Genomic DNA, 20,987 nt, shown 5'->3' with positions numbered 1-20,987 from the left:
CTGTGCTGGTCCCTGATACGCCTGCCAAATTTCATCGTCCTAGCTTATCTGGAAGTGCCTAAACTAGCAAGACTGGGACTGACAGACCGACAGAATTTGCGATAACTGTATGTCACTTGGTAAATACCAAGTGCCATACAAAGTAATTTTTCTCTGGGGATGGAATATTTGGTTGAAGGTTGGCTTCAATTTGACTTATTTTGGAAAAGGGCTATTTTCAGGCTTTGGGCAAGCCATGGGTGGAAGAAGTTGTAGGCCCTACTAAACGAAAACTCGACTTTCTTAAAACTTGAACCCCCCCCCCTCGCCCTATTTTAGATAGGGCTTGATATCAGAGCTCGATATGAGCCCTGATCCTAGTCATCTTTGGTCTAGCTTTTATTTGGATCCGTTGCTCCATTTGCAAGCTATACTAAATTAAACCATAAGATTTCAGCACTTAAAACCCACTCCCCCTCGTTCTATTTGAGCTAGGGTTTTCATCTTAAAACGTGATGCCTGTCACGGTCTTAGGCACCTTTGGTTCACTCTTCACTGAGATCCATCAATCTCTCGCAAGTTACACTGAACTAAATGAAAAACTCAACTTTTTTTAGCACTTAAAGCCCCCTCCCCCTAATTAAGCTAGGGTCTTCATCTCCAAACATTGTGGGTCTTATGGTTTTGGCACCTTTGGCTTGACTTTCATTGATATCCATTACTTCATTCGCAAGTTAAACTGAGTCAAACAAAAAACTCAACTTTTTTAGCACTTCCCCCTCCCCCTCTTCCTAATTAAGCTTGGGTCTCCATCCCAGAACTCAATGCATATCATACTCTTAGGCATCTTTATTCAATTCTCATCGAAGTTCATCTCTCCATTTGCATGTTACAGTGAAGTAAATGAAAAACTCGAATTTTTTTAACACTTAAAGCCCCATCGCCCTTATTAAGCTAAATTTTAATCCAAATAGTTCAATTTTAATACAAATCTGATTAGCGGTTCATCCCGCTATACTCGATTGCACAGACGGGCGGACAGACAGACAGATCTCAAAAACCTATCTTGATGGATATTTTCCACTATCCAAATAGGTGATGATGCCTGGATGATGATATGCTATTGTTTTCCTTTTTTGGATCCAATGAGCCAACATGGCTACCTAAGACGTTGCAAAATCCGTCCGTCCGTCTGTGTAATCACATTTAGGGGGAGAACCGCTGGTTGGATTTGGATGAAAATTTTGATGGCCAGATTTGGTGCCAAGGATCATGAGACACATCAAGTTGAAAGATGAAGACCCTAGCTCAAATAAAACAGGGGGAGAGGGCTTTACCTGCTAATAACAGTTTTTCGCGTAATTCAGAGTAACTTGCGACTAAAGTGATGGATCTGAATGAAAATTAAACCAAAGAGGCCTAAGACCATGACACATTTCAAGTTTTGATATAAAAACCTTAGCTCAAATTTAACAATGGGGAGTTGGTTTTAATTCTTGAAAAATTTAAGTTTTCTGTTTAATTTAGTATAACTGGCAAATGGAGTAACGGATCCGAATGAAAACTAGACCAAAGATGCCTAAGATCTGGTTCAAGTTCTGGTATCACAAACCCTATATCAAACAGGGTGATGGGGAGAAAGTTTCAAGTCTTAAGAAAGTTGAGTTTTCCTTTAATTTAGTAGGGCCTATAACTTATGAATGGAGTGGCAAATCTGAAGTCAGATTAGTCTGAATACCTGAATTTTCTGGAACAAATTTGACAAAATACCACTCCATTGGATCCAGCTAGAATTAAATAAAAAAAACTAATTTTTTAACTGGAAGTAAGGAGCGACATTAAAACTTAAAACGAACAGAAATTACTCCGTATATGAAATGGGTTGTCCCCTCCGCAATCCCTCGCTCTTTACGCTAAAGTTTTTAATTGTTTTAAAAAGTAGAACTGTGGTAAAGAGTCAAACTTTAGCGTAAAGAGCGAGGGATTGCGGAGGGGACAACCCATTTCATATACGGAGTAACTTCTGTTCGTTTTAAGCTTTAATGTCGCTCCTTACTTTCAGTTAAAAAAACTAGTTCTTTTTATTTAATTTCTGAACGTTTTTGAATTAATGCATGTTTGATTTTGGCTCTCCGCACATAAATTATTAAAATGAAATTTGCATATTAATTCTTTTTTTGGCTAAATGGCTTTCTCTTAGTTTTGATCAGACGATTTTGAGAAAGAAGGGGTGGGGAAGGAGCCCTGTTGCCCTCCAATTTTTCGGTTACGTAAAAAGGCAACTAGAACTTTTAATTTTTAACGAACGTTTTTATTAGTAAAAAATATGCGTAACATAAGAATTAACTTACGTAACAAACTTTTATATTCTTATATTTTTATTATGTATATGAGGGGGTTTGTCCCCTCGTTAATACCTCGCTCTTTACACTAAATCTTAAGTTTTGTCCCAATTCTTTAAGAATAACCCCTGAATCAGAAAGGCCGTAGAATAAATAGTTTAAATTACTAAAAATACTTTAGCATAAAGAGCGAGGTATTTATCTTCTTCTAGATAACTCGCTCTTTATGCTAAAGTATTTTTAGAACCCCTCTTATGCGTAATAATCCCTGTTCGTTCTAAGTTTTAATGCTACTCCTTACTTTCAATTGAAAAAACTTTTTCATGTTTATTTTTTCATTGTTTTCTTATAGTAATGCTAGAAAATCCCGCGCCCTTTTCATTGAATTTCTCTTCCCCCATGACTTATTCCTCCAAGGAAAGATCCTCCCACATAGCCCCCTCCCCTCAACCCCACACCCAAACCAAAAAAAAATCCCCCTGAAAACGTCGGTACACTTCCCAATAACCATTATTGTATGTAAATACTGGTCAATGTTTGTAACTTGCAGCCCCTCCCCCAGGGACTGTGGGGGAGTAAGTCATCCCCGAAGACATAGTTATTATAGTTTTTCTATCTCAAAATTTTGATCCGTTGACTTCGAGAAAAAATGAGCGTGGGAGGGGGCCTAGGTGCCCTCGAATTTTTTTGGTCACTTATAAGAGCACTAGAACTTTTCATTTCCGTTAGAATGAGCCCTCTTGCGACATTCTAGGACCACTTGGTCGATACAATGACCCCCGGAAAAAAAGAAAACAAAAAAAAAAAACAAATAAACACGCACCCGTGATCTGTCTTCTGGCAAAAAATACGAAATTCCACATTTTTGTAGATAGGAGCTTGGAATTTTTGCTATAGAGGTCTCTGATACGTTGAATGCGATGGTGTGATTTTAGTTAATATTCTATGACTTTTAGGGGGTGTTTCCCCCTATTTTCCAAAATGAGGCAAATTTTCTTAGGCTCGTAACTTTTGATGACAAAGACTAAATTTGATGAAACTTATATATTTAAAATCAGCATGAAAATCTGATTTTTTTTATGTATCTTTTAGCATCAAAATTCCGTTTTTTAGAGTTACGTTTACTATTGAGCCGGGTCGCTCCTTATTACAGTTCGTTACCACGAACTGTTTGATTCCCTAGACTTGTTTATTGCAGACAACATTTAGATGGGCAAAGATTCATAGCTTCAGTAGTTTTACCAATAATATGGTCCTGAAGATCATGAAATGGTAGAAATCTGGTTCAGTTGACGAGATGACAAAACTTAGACACCAATGTAAGAAATATAAGCCCATATGGACTACAGTATGCAACATTTAGCACAAAACAAGGGATTTTTGATCACTATCGACCAGTGAACTGTGAAATAATTTCAATTTTCTTTGTTATATAACTTTTAAACAAAAATTAAACCAAGGGTTAATCATATTATAATTTTTTTTTTTATTTCAAAAACAAATACCTTATTTCATATCCTAAAATAGGGCATGGAGCTACATCTGAGTTTACTCTAAATCTAAAGGGTGATGTTTTCATGTACATTGTCAAAGCACTCACACACAAAAGCTATATCTGAGTTTGCTCTAAGTATAAAGGTGATGTTTTCTTGTACATTGCCAAAGCACAAACACCCAAAATTTTCGTGTCAAAGGTAAAGTATTTGAAAAACAAGTACATTAAAAGTATCTTAAGTAATAAGTATTTCGTAATCTTACTTAAGTATCAAGTAATAAGTACACCCTAGATTTTTTATTAAGTACAAGTACAAGTAATGGAAAATTTTACTTAAGTAGTATTTCAAGTAAAAGTACTTCAAGTAAGTGACAGCACTGGTACTCAGGAATGTTGTTCAGTAATATTTTGGCTCTTTACATTGGCGTCCATTCGTGAAAACTAAGAGGGGGGGGGGGGAGCAAAGTGTATTTTTCGAAATTTAAGAGGGGGAAATTTGTCATTTTTTTTAATTTATTCAATGAAAATATCTACAGAGGCGTTTTTCAATGAAGATACCTCAGTAAAAGTGTTTCTCTAAGAGGGGGGATATAGGCAGGATCAGATGCACCCCCTCCCCCAATTGACGCCACCAGCTTTGTGTGGGCCAAATTTTTTCTTTTTTTTCTTTTAATAGTAACTTTAGTGATTTTGCTCATAGTAGAAAGTAGCTCATAAATTTTGAATTTTGTTTGATAATTTTCATCATAATTGCACCCATTTTGGTGGGATACAATTCTTTTCTAAAATTAAGCAAATTTTCACACGGTAATAGCTTTTTATGAGTAAAATTAATGTTTATGAATTTTTGTAGTTAGATTTAGCGTACATAGTTGGTTTGGATGGTACAAATATTGCAATCCAATTTTTTTTTATATAATTTTAGTTTCTGTTGAAAAGAGTCGCTTTTTAATTACAAATCTTTAACTACGAACTATCGGGTCCTGGGCTCTTGTAAATGTAAAGAAAACCGTGACCCTTTCCCTCAACCCCCTTCCTTTTTAGTTCGTGTTTAATATTCATACAACAGTGTTTTAATCGTCCCTGAATCGTAATCATCTCCGAAAAAGCTCACGCCTTGAAATATTTCTAAGTGAAGGAGGGACCCAAAATTGACTGAAAATTTTTAGACTCATAAATTTTACCGTTTTCAAGGGGAATTTTTTGAACAAATCTTTTTCATAGAGAACCCCCCTCCCTGCCTTTGCACGTAAACTCATTAATGTAATCTTGCATGCTACGCCGTAGATAGTTCTGCAACAAAGGTGAGGAGTAGCCAAGCAGCACCCTCCAATATTAAATGAGTAGGTCGAAAACTTTTGCCAAGAATTAATGGAGATTTAGGTGGAAGTCATTTCGCACACACGCACATACCCACTTCTCTCTCCTCCCTTCCATCCGCTCCTCTTCTATATTTATCTGAATGCTCGATGAAAGCTGTGAGAAGATTTAGGTCTAAAAGTTTGCTTTTTGAGGCTTCAGATATTCACCCCTACTCAACGAAAGATCTGCTCCCCGATAGCTGATGTACAACTATATATCACTTTAAGTAATTTCTACAAAGCATTAAATGAATAAGCTCAGTTACATGAAGCTTAAAAAATAGTTGCTTATATTATCCGTTTATTTTGAACTGCATTTTGCTTTAGGAATAAATGCGCCATGGCATGGGATTGTGACCTTCGAAATTGGGAAGCTGAGTTTATGGCTTTGGTAGTAATTTTAGAGTAATTGATTATACTGCATTTTGGCCCTCTTGCGGACCATAATTGTTGTTTAAAGCCACAAAATGGAAGAAAAGCCTCTGTGCTGTAGTGTGATCTCTAGTGCTACTCAAAAAGGGGACTTGAACTGTCAGTTTTGTTTGAATGAACCATCTCTTAGAGTCCTAAGACCATTGGCCGGATACAATCACTCCTGAAAAAAACAAAAAACACATAAAGACGCGTCCATGAGTAGCCTTCTTGAAAAAGAAATCGTATTTTTGTAAGGGCTTAAAAACTACTAGTGTTTCGGATATACCGAATTTGATGGCGCAATTTTCATCAAGATCACTGCATCTTGGGGGTGTTTTGCCTTTTTTTTTCTAAAATTTGGCAAATTTCTTCAGCCTCTAAACTTTTTATGAGTTAAAATGAATTACTGTTCTGTTTAAGTTTTAATGTCGCTCTTTACATTCATTTGAGGAAACTGTTTTTTTTTCTAATTTCTGTTCTTTTTTCTTTGTATACCCAGGGTTACAACAATTGCAAGGAGGACTACCATCCCTCAAACCTGACCTTTTGAATCGTAATTTAACTTTTGTACAGGAATACTTCGAGAAAAACAGCTAATTTAGTGTTTTTGCTTTTTCAACTAAAGTATAATAATCCAGATTGAAACGTCATCTCCGAAATACGAGTATATTCATTTGTATATATCATTCACTAAATAAGAAAAAGAAGAAATTACACATTTTGCAGATAGTACCTTTAGGTCTCTCTTACTCGATGAATTTCATTGCATAGTTTCCATCAAGCTGTTGCATATGTTTTAATCAGAAGTTTGTAGATTTCTGGTTTCTATTGACAATGGTTGTTCTTTACTTGTAGTTTGTTACTACGAGCTGTTTGACCCAATGTTCTCTTAAACGTGAAGGGATGCTACTACTCCCTCCTCCAGCTGCGGTCTTTTGCAGTTGAGTTTAATATCTGAAAAATAATGCTTCGAGAATAATACTCATCCCTGGAAAAAATACACTCCTTAAATATTTATTATGAGGGTGGGATTGAAATATAAAAAAGGAAAAATGTTTATAGGGCCATCATTTCAATATTTCAAAGGTGAATTCTTCGAACAAAACTATTCTATAGGGAAGTACGGACTACGTGACCTTTCAGAAACGAGAGCGCCTGTGTGCAGCATTAATCATTTGCAACTGGGAAGCTCAATATATAGTTTTTTAAATATTTAAATCGATTGGCGGCTTAGGGGCAAAATTTTAATCAGGTGCCTTAGAATGACAGAAAACACCACTCTCCCATGGCATAATCTTTTCGACCACTTAAAAATGGCACTAGAATTTGTAATTTTTGTTCGAATGAGCCCTCTCCCGATCTTTTAGGACCATTGGTTCGATGCGATCATCCTTTGAAAAAAAAAACGCGAGTAAAAACGCATCCCTGATCTTTATTCTAAAAAAAAAATGCAAATTCCCACATTTTTGTCTATAGGACCTTGATAAGTCTGCAATATGGTTCTCTGATATCCTGAATTTGATGGTGAAATTTTAATGAAGATCGCAGGTCTTCTTGGGTCTTTCACCCTTTTTCGAAACTCAGGCAAATTTCCTCAGACTCTTAGCTTTTGATGGGTAACTTCAGACTGAATAAATTTTTATGTATTTGGCGTCATCATAAAAAGTCCATTCGTTTGATGTATTGATTGCTATTAAAATTTCTTTTATAGAGTTTCGTCCACTATTAGGCCGAGTCACTCCTTACTTACCCATTTTTACCACAAATTGTTTGATGCATTTAGCACAGAACTTGAATAAAAATTGGTATATTTATTTATTAGCATTTATTTATGTCTCATTTGGTATCACTGGCAATCTTACCAGGTGAATAGAATGGTCCTGTGAATTACCAAGACTAGTTTTCAACAACGATGGTTAAACCAGTGATGTCCTTCCATAATTTTTCACTATTCTTTCAAGATGATTTGCATAATGTAAACTGAATGGTCATTTTTATTATATTTTTGTGTTTTTATTTATTTTTTAATTTATATTCATGTGTTTTAAAAACAAGGTACAAGGTCACAAAAGAGCTTGCTTTAAGTGACATATTGCCAGCAAACCGGTGGTTTGCCCTTATTGGTCTCAGGAAAATAAGAAAACACATTCGTGCGGTTCGCATAGGACACTCAAACTCCAACTTCGTTTTGGAATACTTTTTGCTATCTCAAGTTTTGAATTCAGATTTTTTTTAGTACTCAAGTATTTTTTTGTACTTAAGTTGTACCTAACACCTATTTCTCTCTTATGCAGTATTTCAAATATAAGTACTTGAAGGGCTTACAACACTGCTACATAATGCATTTGTTGTTGTTTCTCTCTCAGTGAATCTCTGTCTCAATTAAACCCAATAGCATAAACGGCAGTTTAGCACTACAAGTACTATGTTTGAACTGTGTAATGCCTTCAAGTTTCACAGGCTGACCCTTTGCCTTTAAACCTTACTCAAGCCCGTACTGTCCGAAAGGGTGAAAGAAGAAATGTAAAATTTATTATTTAAGTCTGTAGAAACAAGGTGTATTACTTTCACCATTTCAAACAGTTCGTGGTAACGAACTGTAGTAAGGAGCGATCCGGCTCAATAGTAACCAAAACTCTAAAAAATTGAATTTTGATATCAATAGCTACATCAAAAGAATCGCAATTTAATGCTGATTTTAAATATATAAGGTTCATCAAGTTTAGTCTTACCCATCAAAAGTTACGAACCTGGGAAAATTTGCCTTATTTAGGAAAATAGGGGGAAACACCCTCTAAAAGTCGTAGGATAACGACTTAACGAAAATGACACCATCAGATTCAGCGTATCAGAGAACCCTACTGTAGAAGTTTCAAGCTCCTATCTACAAAAATGTGGAATTTTGCATTTTTTGCCAGAAGACAAATCACGGGTGCGTGTTTATTTGTTTTTTTTTTTTTTTTTTTTGTTTTTTTTTCCAGGGGTCATCGTATCGACCAAGTGGTCCTAGAATGTCGCAAGAGGGCTCATTCTAACGGAAATGAAAAGTTCTAGTGCCCTTTTTAAGTGACCAAAAAAATTGGAGGGCATCTAGGCCCCCTCCCACGCTATTTTTTTTCCCAAAGTCAACGGATCAAAATTTTGAGATAGCCATTTTGTTCAGCATAGTCGAAAATCATAATAACTATGTATTTGGGGATGACTTACTCCCCCACAGTTCCTGGGGGAGGGGCTGCAAGTTACAAACTTCAACCAGTTTTTACATATAATAATGGTTATTGGGAAGTGTACAGACGTTTTCAGGGGGATTTTTTTGGTTCTGGGGGTAGGGTTGAGGGAGGGGGCTATGTGGGAGGATCTTTCCTTGGAGAAATATGCCATGGGGGAAAAAATTCAATGAAAAGGGCGCAGGACGAATCTGGTCACGGTAGAAAAAAACGTCAAATTCAGAGCTTAATATACAATGCCGGGTGTTCGGAGCCTCTCTATTATGGAGCATAATTTGAAAATAACACAACTATACGAGCGATAAAATATATATACCACAACCATAACTCAACTAACGAAAGAACTGCTAAGAGATAACACAACTATAAAGCGAAAACAGGTGAAAACTAACGGGAAAATAAACGAACTAAGAGGTGGAAGGGGCCCAGAGAAAAAATATAATCCTTTTTCAATTTTGAGCCTAACTTCCGCAAAGGAGTAATAATGTCAGAAGCCCAGAAATACCGAATTATTTTCTTTTCAAACAGTTCGTGGTAAAGAACTGTAGTAAGGGGCGACCCGGCTCAATAGTAAACGGAACTCTAAAAAACGGAATTTTGATGCTAAAAGATACATCAAAAGAATCGAATTTTTACGCTGATTCTAAATATATAAGTTCCAATTAATTTAGTCTTTTTCATCAAAAGTTACGAGCCTGAGAATATTTGCCCTATTTTGGAAAAAAGGGGGAAACATCCCCTAAAAGTCATAGAATCTTAACGAAAATCACACTATCGCATTCGGCATATCAGAGAACTCTATAGCAAAAATTTCAAGCTCCTATCTAAAAAAATGTGGAATTTCATATTTTTTGCCAGAAGACAAATCACGGGTGCGTGTTTATTTGTTTGTTTGTTGTTGTTTTTTTCTTTTCCCCAGGGGTCATCGTATCGACCAGGTGGTCTTAGAGTGTCGCAAGAGGGCTCATTCTTACGGAAATGAAAAGTTCTAGTGCCCTTTTAAGTGATAAAAAAATTGGAGGGCAAATAGGCCCCCTCCCAGGCTAATTTTTTCCAAAAGTCAACAGATTAAAATTTTAAGATAGCCATTTTGTTCCGCATAGTCGAAAACCATAATAACTATGTCTTTGGGAATGACTTACTCCCCCACAATTCCTGGGGGAGGGGCTGCAAGTTACAAACTTTGACCAGTGTTTACATATAGTAATGGTTATTGGGAAGTGTACAGACGTTTTAGCCAAAAAAAAATTAATATACTAATTTCATTTCAATAATTTATGTGCGGAGAGCCAAAATCAAACATGCATTAATTCAAAAACGTTCAGAAATTAAATAAAAAAAACTAGTTTTTTTAACTGAAAGTAAGGAGCGACATTAAAACTTAAAACGAACAGAAATTACTCCGTATATGAAATGGGTTGTCCCCTCCGCAGTCCCACGCTCTTTACGCTAAAGTTTGACTCTTTGCCACAATTCTACTTTTTAAAACAATTAAAAACTTTAGCGTAAAGAGCGTGGGACTGCGGAGGGGACAACCCATTTCATATACGGAGTAATTTCTGTTCGTTTTAAGTTTTAATGTCGCTCCTTACTTTCAGTTAAAAAAACTAGTTTTTTTTATTTAATAATTAAAGAAGCCAAATGTACGTTCTTGCTGATCAAGCATATCAATATCAAGTGAAATACAGCAATATACATTAACTTTAGTCCGAAATTGATGAAGATGAAGAAGTGTTGGCTAAATCCTTCTTGTCCAGTTTATTTAAAGTACTATTGGAAGACGGGTAATAGGGAATCGCCATTTATTGAGGAAAGCCTTTTACTGTATCAAGCAAAAAGCTTGACATGCTCTATTGCATTTAGTTTTGTTTTAAAAATGTCACTAGAGGACTCCCAGTGGACTGTTCAAAAATGTACGTTTTAAAAGAATAAATAGTCGGGAAAGATTGACATAATTAATTATATTCTAAGACCATGTTTCTTACCGGAAAATAATATTGAACATTTGGGTGGTAGCTGTAATTTTTAAATTTATAGAGGAAGAGGAGATTTTGAAGGATATCTTTCAAGTTCTTATTTTTTTTTCTAGCATTATTATCTAAGTTTTGGACTTATTTTGTTTGCGACAAAAGCGGTAAGATCAGATATAGTTGTATAATTTTTATCTTCTATTTCTAGGTAGAGACTGCGAATAAGAACGTTTTTGGTGCTTTGAATTTAGGTCTCTGGCCTCCACTTTTATTTTTTTCATCCACTTACTACACTGATATGGCTGCCACATTCATGGTTATCTTAATGTTAAGCCTCCATCTACATGGAAACAACTTTATGGCCAGTCTTGCTGGTGAGATGTTTTCCAATTATTCTTGTTTATTGATCTCTTCCTTTCTCTTCTTCTATTTATTTCTCTCTCTCTCTTATTCTCTACCACGATTGAAACTCTAGTAGGTTTCCTGTGAAACATCATAAGTTTTCTAATCACAGACTCGCAGATTTTTACCATCGAACAGTTAAAAGTCAAAGGCTTTTAAGGGAAAGGGTTGCATATTTTACTGATTTGAAACCGGATTTTATTGTTTGACGCAAGTCCATGTAGCTTGATTTTGACCAAACTCGAGACTTAGCTGTGAGGAATTTCATAGCAATGAAGGAGAATATTCGCATATAGTTCCTCTTATATAAATTTTAAATTGATTTAAAAACCTGATATCTTACGAAAATACGGATTTCAGCTGGTCACCTGTTTTGGACTGTTGTCACCGTGTTAGGAAAAGGTAGAACTGAGAAAAATTACCGAATCTCATTTTACCCAGTTTTTTACCCAAAGAGTTTTTTTTTGCTTGTTGTAAATTTTTTATGTATTATGACGAAATTTTTATCTACTGTCGTATTCAAACGGCTTTTTAAGCAATTGACCCATAGGCTGATTGTATCTTTAACAACAAAATTTTGAGAAAAATAATGTGTTATAGATCGAATCAGGTTTGATAGTATTCATGTTTAGGATACATCGAGAAGCTTAGGATACTCGTCAAGGTATGGGAAATTGAACTTCTGTGGTCCTTAGTGGGCAAGATCAACCTCTAAATTAGTGCATTTTCTTACCCTTTTTTTGTCATAAAGCTGTTTTGACAAGCGGATAATATTTGAATTAATTTTGTGGCACGAAGCACCAAGTTCCTTAAATTTTGCATTAAAACTAACAATTTAATATGGCTTAACAATTTCTTTTGGCAACAGAACCCAGATGACTTCGAAGAAACCTCGTGTTCTTACTTGCGTTTGCTAAAGCTGCTCAATCTTTTTTCCTCTTCATTGCATTATTGGCAATAAAACTCTGGATAAGATGCTTAGTAAATTATCTACTTAGATTACCTACTAATTGACTTAGAAGATTATCTGGATAAGCTACTTACTATTTCTGTAAAGCTAATTATGGTTTGAAAGAACAGTAATAGCTTTACGAGCAGATATTCTGTCCTGAACTTCTCATAGCTTTTGCAATGTTTGATTCTAATTATATAAATTATGATTTAAGATAATTTCTAGAACGCCGGCTGAGCGCTGATTTTAACTACCGCTTCGCGGTGATAATATATTCTTGGAATTTTCAAACTCCTCGGTTAAAAAATTTTTGAAGCAGTTTCACAGGTTATATGGTTCGTTTTTCTATGGGAACAGTAGAGATTTTGAAAAATAGAAAGGAACGCACAGTTGTCTCAAGAGGCACTTAACTGAAGAAAGTAGAACAAACTTCTAACATAGGTGTATTAAATGATAATAATATCCTTTGTTTCTGTAGAGAAAGCTATGCTTTTCGAATAGTTTGCATTTCCTCCCCTTTTCCAATCTCATCCTCTTTTTTCTGATTTTTAATCTCTGCTTCTTTTGATTACTTCTTTCTCACTCTTGTTCTCTGTAATTAAACCTTTTTCTCGTCAAAAGTGATTGGAGGACAAGTAGCCCCCTTCCCCAAACCGTTTTTCCCCAAATGCATCCGATTAAAATTTTGAGACAGCCATTTTGCTCAAAATAATCAGAATGTCAAATAGCTATGGTTCTGGGTTTGACACTCCCCCCCCCCGGTCCTTGGAGCATGGGCTGTAAGTTATGCTAACTGCCCTTTGACAACATATAAAGATTTTATGAAAGAGGTGGTCGTATAAACTTTGGAAGAGGCTTATTTGATTGGAAATCGAAATTCCTTATGCTCTTTTTAAGAGTCGTAAGTGATCGAAGGATAATCAGCCCGCCCCCACTCGTGTTCTTTTTCCCCCAAATGCAAATTCTTTGATTTTAAATTGTGAGAGGCGTAAACAATAACCAGATGATTGGTGCAATGTAACCAAAAGATTAATTATGGCCTATCCTCCTTGCCGCTTTTTTCTCTTCTTATTTATTATTTCTTAAACAGAGTTCATGCAGTTGGTTAGGGGATTCTTCATTTACGTTTCTATCAAATTTCAGGTTTGTTTTCTATTTTTGTTCGTCAAACTAATATTGTTTGGGTGCTGTGGGTTGGAGCGAGAGTCTTTGATTTCAACCTAAGAGAGTCGCTATATTTTACTCGTGCTGAGCGATGCTACGAAAATGTCCACACAGTAAAAGAAATACAGGTTTGTGTTTTGATTATATTTCCTTCCAGAAGTGTATTATCTTACCCATGCTTTTTTTGAAGTTTTTTTTTTTTTTTTTACTGTCCGGAACAGTAAAAGTTTAGTCCTTAAGTTTTTTAAGATATGGCATCAACATGTAAAAGACTGTTGGCAGAAAGTACATAAATATGGTCCAGCTATCCAAAGGCACTGAACTGTTTTACCTGCCAGCCGAATTTGTGCTGTGTGTCTCAGTTCAAGAATAGTGAAAGTGTACCTCTCCAAATAAGTGAATATTAATAATTTGGCTAACAAAAAGAGTTTCGGTGGATATCGGTGGGTATCCAACTTTTCTTTTTTTCATCCATCGTTTTCCAGGTTTCTGGCATTAATCATTTACAAATGTTTAACATTATATCTAGGCAAACAACTCGCAAACAAATTATAGTAGAGCACAAATAGCTGAATAGAGTACTAATTAACGTAAACTATACAGCACCATCTGGCTGAAAGCACAGGATGGGTGCCCCCCCCCCATTGCACTTCCTGGCTGAAAGGCCACGAAACAGAGGTCAGCACCACTGGTTGGAACCTTAAGGGTCTAGTGCTGCCATACTTACTTGCTTACTTATATAGCATCATCTAGTTTAAGGTATAAATACAAATATAAAATACTAGGTATTCCGCCTATGTATATAACATAAGGTTCCGCAATTTAAAGTCAGTTTGGTTCGAATTTCATGGCTGCAGACTTGCGTTTGTGTAGAGTACTTCGTATATCCAAGGAAATTGGCTACAACAGAAAACCCGAACACAGAATCAATAACATGTGACATCATATTTCACAGAGGTAACTTCTCTAATGATAAGTATGTTGTATTTCTTGTCATAAGGTATTTGAGCTATATCATCTTGTATATAAAGATGCAGTTTTTGTTTTACATTATATTTCATTTTAAAATTGGAGTTTCGAAAGTTTTTTGTTTTTTTTAAAAGCACGTAAATCTAAAAATGAGTATGTAAATAAGCCCTTTTAACTCTCTCTATGATGTTCATCCAACGAAAGGGGATTAAAACAATATTTATATCGATATCTTGAAAATCTGATGTGATAGAGCAAAACAGTTCTTATATTTGTAATCAGCTTGAAACTGCAGTAGGATAAATAAACATTGTGCCAGATATCTATGGCTTGTTTGTGGGTATTAAGTTATAGAATATATCCTTGTTCTCGAAACCAAAAGGGGGTTTCTCTCTCTCTCTCTCTTTTTTCTTTTAATGATTCTTTGTACTTCTAATAAAAATTGCTAAGTTTTATCCCTTATTTAAATATTTTGGAGGCAGATGAGATAAACCTAAATCCAAAATAAAAATAATTGTCCTCCACCCCACAGACACGTTTTCTTAGTTTCTTATTATTTTGTAGTTGGAATGTTATTATTTTATTATCCTCTTCTATTGAATGCGGTTCTTAGGTATCTTCTTTTTTTCAATAGGTTCCAACTTTTCAATAAAATTTCAAAAATTTGTTGTTGTTTTTCAGTGCATTTTCCGTGGATTTCAACGTGTCAGGGACCGAGGAGCCTTTATAAAAATGATGGTGTCTACAATCGCTACGTCTTTGGGATATATTACCGTAGCTATTATTTTTGTAGCATTTTATTTATTTAATGGTAGTATTGTAGTTGGAGATAGAAATGCTCACAAGCCCGGTATCAACTTACCGCAGATTTTTTATTTTGGGGGTTTTTCTTTCTGCTTTCTTTTACCGTTCTATTTACCGATTCTTCCCGATTTCTTGCGATTTTTTAGAAAGCGCAAATTAGTCTTCGTATTATGTGCTTTGATATGTATTCTAGTAATTTACTCTAACACTGTTGTTCATCCGTATAACCTTGCTGATAACCGACATTTTTCATTTTATGCATGGAAAATCGTTTATGAAAAATTACCCTTGGGAAGATATTTACCAGTACCTTTATATGTTTTTTCTTTATATTGTGGATATGTTTATGTTATTAGGACTGAACCGTACCTTGTAACAGTAGGGTTTTTAGTTCTCTCGGCTTTGTCTATAGTACCTCAATGTTTGATAGACGTTCGCTATTTTTTCATTATTTTCATTCTGCTGAGGCTTCATATTCCTAATAGATCTAGGATTTTGCTTGTGACAGAGCTTGTTTTGTATACTATTGTCAATGCTTTAGCGCTAGTCATATTTTCAGTGAAAACATTTAAATGGGACGATAGTGACGAGTGGCAAAGAATTATGTGGTGATTATTTATTTATTGTGTTTTTCTTCTGTTGCTCTCTTATATTTTTAATATAGTTGTGTGCTTAGAGTTACAGAATCCATAGACCTGCAACAAGTCGAAACCTAACAATGCTTTTGGCTCTGTTCTTCAGAGGATATGGGTTTAAGCAGGTATGCAAAATGTTCCAAAGCTGCCAGTAGCAGAACTTGGCAAAGTTCCGAGAGCTGCCACACTTTAGCAGCACAGCTTGTGTTTTGACAGCTTTCCTTTGAACAAAAAGTATTTTTACACGTAAAATTTGCAGAAAAGTAACGCATTTAATTGAGCATAGTTTGTTGTAAGAAATATCAATAGTTTTCAGAATTATTGTTACAATGGTAAACTAATTTATTGGCAAGTCATATACTAGCCATAAATATCATACCCCATAATTTTACATATTATCAAAAGCGTTATATTATATTTATTCTAGTGCTGCTAATGGAGTGTAGTATTCAAAGTTTAAAGTATACTGTATACTTTATGGATTAACTTACTGCTAATACTTTATGGATGGAGCTGAAAAACCAATGTTATATGTAGTATCGAAATAATGCATACCCAACTGAATGCTTAATTCTCATTTATCACTATAACTATAAAAAGCACCATTTGATTTTCTGGGAGAACAGTGTTGATCGGGAGCCTAGTAGTCAAATGCATTGTGAAGCTGTGATATTAGTCTTGCCTAATCTAATCCCCAAAAGAAACAAACAAGGGCTTCTACATCGTACTGTAGCTATTTTAGGCTATTACGAACATAAATTATTACGTACATGAGGTGGTTCGTCCCCTAGTCAATACTTCGCCTTTGCGCTAAAAATTTTTTTAGTTCTTTCAAAAGAGCTATTTATTCTAATTAAACGGCCTTTGTGATTCAGGGATCATTCTTGAAAAATTGGAACAAAATTAGAACCTTGGCGTAAGAACGAGGTGTTGCCTAGGGGACGAACCCCCTCATATACGTAATAATTTCTGTCGTCTTAAGTTTTAATGTTGTTCCTTACTTTCCGTTGAATTATTATTTTTTAATTTTCACATAGTGACGTTGAAACTCAATGAGTTTTTAGTTTGAACAAGTTTTATAAAGCAGCAGCAAGAGAACTTCTGCTCCATATTTTTCAAACTCTACTGCTGAAACTTTTACTTCCCAAGTATCTCTAACAGAACCTTTCAAAATCCCCCCCTCCCCAAACCCTTTATCTCTGATATTAAGATACAAATTTTACCTGACCTTTATCATAAGTAGCATATCGAGTTACTTAAATTTGCAGGACTAATTTAATGCAATGTTTCGAGAGTTTGGCTTTATTCCAGTAGACAGACATCGCTAGGTAGAAAATAACATCAAAAACGCAAACGGCTCTATTTTATTTTGCAGTTGCTCTTTTTTAGAGTTTTGGTTACTGTTGAGTTGGGTCACTTCTTACTTACAGTTCATTACCACAAACTTTTTGATCAATTTCAGACACCGACATCAGGTATTGGAGTACGAAAGAAAGACCAACAGTTCGTGAGAAATAAGTCTAAGAAATAACATAAACTTCACAAGAAGAAAACAATCTGGCACTAATAACCGAATTTTTGCTTTTGACTATGATAAAAAATTTTTATAAATCACGTTTTTGGGGTTGCTTCCGTTTGAACCACTTATTCTCTGGCTGTGAATATAGTCTGTAGCTTAATTTTGCTTCATTAGGAGGAGCAGAAGGGGTGGGGTGAAATTTGTTTGGTAAAAGGATTAAATTTAGGAAGAGTTTTGAATGATAAATTAAATTATATTACAATTTTTTGATTCTATTGTTTCTATCTTAGGGTTAGCCTTCATATAGGCTTAATAAATGTTCGAGCATTAGAAGCTCTAGAAGTAGGCCTAAGTATTCAAACAAATTTCCAGTACCCTACTTTGAGCAGAATATCTATTCCATAAAATTTCATTCACCTACTTAATTGCTTTCCTATATCACAGAAAGATCCTAAACTGCAGTTGTACCACACAATCACACAAAATGTCCATCAAAAATATTACAAGGGGGAAGGCAACAGAATAGCAATGTTGGGGCGAGAGGGAGGGGAATGTATTTTAAAATAAAAGGTTGTATGAAAAGTAGAATTCTTAAGGAGAAAAGAAAAGTACTTAATTTGGACATACCAAAAATTCAACAAAACAGTGAGGATTCCTGGCAAAAATATTAGTTCCTTTAATCTTCACGCATTCAAATATTATGTATTTAACATTATCATATTACGTCTAAAACCTATGGTAAAATATAATCAGGCTCAAACTAAAATTAACGGTAAAATTCTGGACGAGCTACTTTTTGCTAACTTTGGTAAGTGGTTAGGTTAGTAAAATAAAACTTACAGTAATGAATCCAGGGCCAAGAACATACTCCGGGAAGATATTGCCAAGCTACAATATTAAATCTATTGTGCAAGGTTTCACTGTTATAAAACAAATATTGTTAAAGGTCAGCTCCCTCTAGAGGGGGAAGCAGTGGAGATAGGTACTTCAAAATACCTTCCCAGGGCATACTGTAGATTCATCTCTGAAAGTATTATTTTCCTAACCTAACCACTTTACGAGATAGAAAAAAGTAGCTTGTCAAGAATTTTACCAAAATTAAAGAAAAAAAAAATTCTCCCAGGATTAAAACAGGTATAGGCTTGTCTTTATGCAGTTTTCTAAACATTAGGAAGGGAGGTACGGAAGCAGGAGAGATAGGAGCTTGAAAACACCTTCCAAGAAGATATTTTAAGCTCTGGATTCATTTGAAGGAGCTTAAATTATGTCTTAGACCAACAACTTGGTGGAAGTCTAGATTTGAGGCTGTTGAGAAGGAAACATTTTAAGAAAAAAATTATTATTTTATACTGTGTAGAATAATTTTAGTTACATATTTTTGCCGCAGCTACACTGTACTTTACCCACCTCTTCCTCTCCCCCTTATACTCAAATATATACCTAAATTATCTAAATATTCCCCATGAGCTTTTCTAGTTCTTGATTGTGTCACAGTTGGGTTAGTTAGCAGGTACACGGGTTTAAACAAGAGTGACGCTAACAGCTTAAAGTAAATACGGCAGTTTTTAATAGATTTGTATATTCTTTTTCAATTGCATCGTGATGAATCAATGCCTATAACTTCAACATGATGGAATTGTAATCATATAGTATGTTTTAATCAATATTTTAACCCTATTCTATAGTCATAGATGAAAGAAAGAGGCATCATCCTAAAGAATCCATTTAATTTCCAAGTAAAACGACTATTATGTTTGGAAAGAACAAAAAAGGGCATCGAGTGGTAGGTTCACCTAATTCATAGCTCAGTTATGAAAATATCTCCAAATTTACAATGAGACTCCCGCTTCTCTACTTAGGTACTATGCTTTGGTATATATTTATAATGGTCATGTAAAATATACCTTTTTCATTTTAGAATGATTCTTCATTCTAATTCCTTTATATTTTCAGACAAAATTAAGCAGAATGTCGAAAAAAAACGAAATTGAAACTTGCAATCCAGCTTTCAAAATAACCTTCTTTGGATCAATGGTCAGAATTGCACTGAACATAAACACGTTTAAATAAAATTCGTCACCAGAGAATCTTTGATGAAATGGTTTAATTTAGGAGCATTATGCTTTTACTAATATAGAATGGAAGGTTTATATTTCAGTTTAAAGCTGCCAAGTATTATTGCTACCATGATACCCCACTGTTTGCACACCCGGGTTTAAATAGGATGACTCGGAGAAGGAAGTTATATTTTTCTCAATTTCCCTGTGCCTTTATTTATTAGTGCGTGGGAACATAGCTTGCTTTAGTTACCCATAATTGAGCATCTGTAAAGATCTATGACTGAAAAGATGAGAAGCTGCGTTGTTCAACGCTACACTTCTAGCTTAGATTCATGTCTCTTGAGACGTTCATTCAGTCTGAGTATTTGTTGGTTCCAAACAACCAAAAAGTCCATCAAATACACAATGCTTAATTGTGATGTTACGGTTGTCGTCAATTGTATAACAAATTGTTGTTCTTAAAATAAGGAACTGTCCACTTCAAATTTTCCTATCGTATATATTTAGCTAGATGTCACTTTTTGACAAAACCCTCTTTTGTTATTTAAACCTTTGCTCAAAAAGTCAACGCGGGATTGTAAGTTTTGTACAAATGACCGGAAATTCTATGTAGAATTTGAAGTCTAGTATGTAGAATTGCAGAAGACCCCTATGAGCAATGGGGTCTTATAAATAATACTTGAGGTCTAATTATATACAGTAATTTTTTTAAAAGGGGAGAATCCCGAGGTGCAAAGCCAGACGAAGTATTGCTTTTTTGTCGAAGCAATTCTTTCCAAAGGCTTTAATGTCTTTCTTAAAAACCATTTGCTTATTCTGATAAAGCCTATATAAAGTAGTTAAATCATGAAATGATCCCAAAATTAACCCACAGTAAGCTTATCGAATAGCTGATGAAAAATTAGAGATTAACAGTTCAGTTTTTCAGTAGCCAAATGTCTTGACTCCATAAAATATCAACGAAGGAATGTGAGAATAGGATTATTATTTACTTTTGGGCATAAGACATCCTAGGTTTCTTATACCTAGTTGAACCATCGAAGTTTTTATTGGGAGGGCAATGCGAATGCTTTGACATCCATCTTGTAGTGGGAATTGTCAAATTGACTCCTAAAAATGATTTAGTGTTCAAAATATATATTTTTTTTTATCGTTTTGGTTAGTGATTCTTGCTTTTTTGGAAATTTCCTCAAGAACACACCTTTAAATCAATTAATCTCCAGAAGAATGTAAAGTTATATATAACGTACGGTTCACCTATCTGGCTTCTGAATAGTTCAATTCTTGATCTGAATTTTTTTTGATGTTCAACCTCTTCAAGCTAGACAGAAAACAATCAAAATATTGCAATTTAAAATAAGGTTTAGGGATAAATTAAAAAATTTTTTTTTGAAAATCGAATTGAAAACTTATCATTGCTAAATGATGTGTACTGTAGGTCACGCGAACAATTGGTCGTTCCAGATCATAAGATCGACAGCGATTTTAAATTGGCTGCATTTTCTCGGAAGAAAATGACAATTTTTTATGGTATATGTGACTAATTTCAAATTAGGGGGGTAAAATAAGTCAGATTAAAATTAAGAACGATAATGTAAGCAATATCATAATATTCCTTGCTCACAAAAGATAAACTATTTCGATTCCAAATATTCAATATATATTGAAAATTATTTATCTATTATATTTAGTAA

General features: G+C 34.8%; 1 protein-coding gene across 4 annotated transcripts in view; it reads left to right on the top strand.

Moving 5' to 3' along the window:
• Window positions 1-20,987, top strand: part of LOC136029383 (dol-P-Glc:Glc(2)Man(9)GlcNAc(2)-PP-Dol alpha-1,2-glucosyltransferase-like) — a 59,494-nt gene that overhangs the window by 14,685 nt on the left and 23,822 nt on the right. For 2 of the 4 annotated variants that reach the window (XM_065707739.1, XM_065707730.1), the window contains exons 3-5: window positions 10,997-11,162; window positions 13,286-13,434; window positions 14,957-15,049. In XM_065707739.1, the coding sequence (XP_065563811.1) occupies window positions 10,997-11,162; window positions 13,286-13,434; window positions 14,957-15,049 (408 nt within the window). Of the gene's footprint in view, window positions 1-10,996; window positions 11,163-13,285; window positions 13,435-14,956; window positions 17,499-19,186; window positions 20,711-20,987 lie in introns of those variants that run through there. The other 2 variants (XM_065707722.1, XM_065707713.1) reach the window with 2 other exon arrangements.

Source organism: Artemia franciscana, chromosome 1 (genome assembly GCF_032884065.1).
Source record: "Artemia franciscana chromosome 1, ASM3288406v1, whole genome shotgun sequence".
NCBI classification, from domain to species: Eukaryota; Metazoa; Arthropoda; class Branchiopoda; order Anostraca; family Artemiidae; genus Artemia; species Artemia franciscana.
This window is presented reverse-complemented; position numbering and strand designations above follow the sequence as displayed.